General features: G+C 48.6%; 1 protein-coding gene across 1 annotated transcript; it reads right to left on the reverse strand.

The window, feature by feature from the left end:
* Positions 1–3: 3 nt before the first annotated feature.
* On the reverse strand, positions 4–2,331 carry LOC108299215 (keratin, type I cuticular Ha1-like; the record flags this gene model as incomplete). Its single annotated transcript, XM_017521548.1, has 6 exons — positions 4–144; positions 320–445; positions 539–700; positions 1,508–1,664; positions 2,006–2,088; positions 2,290–2,331. Coding segments are annotated over 6 exons (711 nt in total), but the record flags the coding sequence as incomplete, so codon positions are not given.
* Positions 2,332–2,336: the final 5 nt, after the last annotated feature.

Genomic DNA, 2,336 nt, shown 5'->3' on the forward strand with positions numbered 1-2,336 from the left:
CTGGTACTCCTGGTTCTGCCGCTCCAGGTCACCGCGGATCTCCGCCAGCTGGGACTCCACATTGCTGATCAGGCTCTGCACCTGGGACAGCTGGGTGCTGTAGCGGGCCTCGCTCTCCGTCAGCGTGTTTTCCAGAGAGTCTCGCTGTGGTGGGGAAGATCAGGAATGTCAGAGAGCTGTTCCTTCAAAGCCTTTCTTCACAGGATTTCAAGGAAGTCACAGCTCCAAGAGCTAAGGAGAGCATGTGGTCCCAAGGGCAGCCCTGGGACTCTGCCTCCCAAAGTCCCATCGCTCACCAGCAGGGCTGAGCAATACACACCAGGTTGTGCTGGGCCTGCAGCTCGATCTCCAGGGCGTTGACCGTGCGTCTCAGCTCGATGATCTCCGCCTGATAAGACTGCAGCTGCTCCGAGCTGGACACCACCTGCTTGTTCAGCTCCTCGGTCTGAAACACCCAAGGGGAAAAAGGATCAGACCCTGCTTCCAGGGCCCTAGGGTGGGCCTTGAGCCCTGAATGGCCACATGCTTAGATGCTCACCTGCGTGGCGAACCACTGCTCCACTTCCCTGCGGTTGGTGTCCACCAGGGCCTCATACTGACTCCTGGTCTGGTTCAGGACCTGGTTCAGGTCCACAGTGGGGGCAGCGTCCACCTCCACGTTGAGGCGGTCTCCAAGCTGGCAGCGCAGGGTGTTGACCTCCTGAAGGAGAAAATACAAGAGTTACTATCCTGAGCAAAGAATGTACTCTAAGGAATGGCATTGCTTGTTGAAGCCCTGTTAGTCTATTTTCTCAGAAAAGAAACTCTGAGGGGAGCAGTCTGTGACAGCTCAAGGCACTCCATGCAGCATAGCCCCCTCTTCACCATCTGCTATGCCATGGCACTTGGCTTCAGAAAAAAAATTTCCAAAGATTTGCTTGGATGCCACTGAAGGATGAACTAAGTGATGTGCAGCTTTACCAGTTTATAGTTGGTTGAGAGAACCTCAGAATGCAAAAAAAAAAAAAAAAAAAAAAAAAAGGCTGTACAATTTCAGATTGTATATCAAATTGTATATCAAAAACCTCTTGCAATCAACTAAGAGGTAACAGCATGTCACGGCCCCTCCCAGGAGAGAGAGGAAGAAGCTCACAAACATTCTTCACTAATACTTTAAAAGAATAGAGACTTGCATTTATAAGGTTTAATTTTTTTTCTTGGCCTTTGGCAAAAAAAAAAAAGACTTTGCACAGCAATGGTAGGACTCAATCTATAACTGTTGACCAATTTCAAGCATGTGGAGCTGCTCTGGGCAACTCAGATAATGTGCTTGTTTCAAGTGAAAGATGTTTCCTGTCTGGGAACATGAATAGGTCTTGTCTCTCTCCAGTTTTTCTTTTGCCATGATGTTATTAAAGGAAACTCTCAGCCTTGTACTCATACTCTGCATTCTGCTGTCCCAATTCACTAAAACCACCCTCAGCTAGAGGCAGAGTCAGGTTTGCGCATTTCTCATTTCTAGTCTCACCTGCTCGTGGTTGCTCTTGAGGCACAGCAGCTCCTCCTTCAGGGACTCCACCTGGGCCTCCAGGTCAGACTTGCAGAGGGTCAGCTCATCCAGGATCCTGCGCAGGCCGTTGATGTCCGACTCCACCAGCTGCCGCAGGGACAGCTCGGTCTGGTACCTGCACAAGGACAGGGTCAGAGCACTAAGTGGTAGATCTTCAAGACTCATAGGAATGATTTTTGATAACCTCATTTGCCTTATCTTTCCACTTTCTGCAATGAATAGGCCCAGGGGACAGAGGGTTCTGGAGGCTCCATCAATACCCAATATTCATCTCAAAACAGATTGATTTGAGTCCTCATCTATTTTTGTGATTTCTTTGCTTGGTTCTCCCCAACCCTCTGCAGAATCCTTCACAACAGGTGGGTAGGTCTGTTTTTCAGTACAGCCATGGAAATCCCTTTTCTTTAAAGACTGAACAGAAGAAATGGACACTAGTGCGAATTCCAAACAACTCACTTGGTTCTGAAGTCATCCGCGGCCAGCTTGGCATTGTCAATCTGCACCACAAGCCTGGCATTCTCAGACTTGGTACACAGGATCTGGGGAGTGAGAGGTTGCTTAGTGAGGACTGAAAATAAATATGAAACCATCAACTTTTGAAAAATGACATAAAAAGCCATTTTGAAATAAAAGAGGAAGCAAGAAGTATGACGGCACAGAAGCAAGAAACACGCTTCTCTATCACAGACGGAGAATCACAGCAAACTCTCTTGCTTCAAGATGACAGCCATGCCCCTCACCTTCTGCTGGAGCTCCTCGATGGTCTTGAAGTAGGACTGGTAGCTGG

The sequence above is a fragment of the Cebus imitator genome, unplaced genomic scaffold (assembly GCF_001604975.1).
Source record: "Cebus imitator isolate Cc_AM_T3 unplaced genomic scaffold, Cebus_imitator-1.0 Scaffold2899, whole genome shotgun sequence".
In the NCBI taxonomy this organism is placed as follows: domain Eukaryota; kingdom Metazoa; phylum Chordata; class Mammalia; order Primates; family Cebidae; genus Cebus; species Cebus imitator.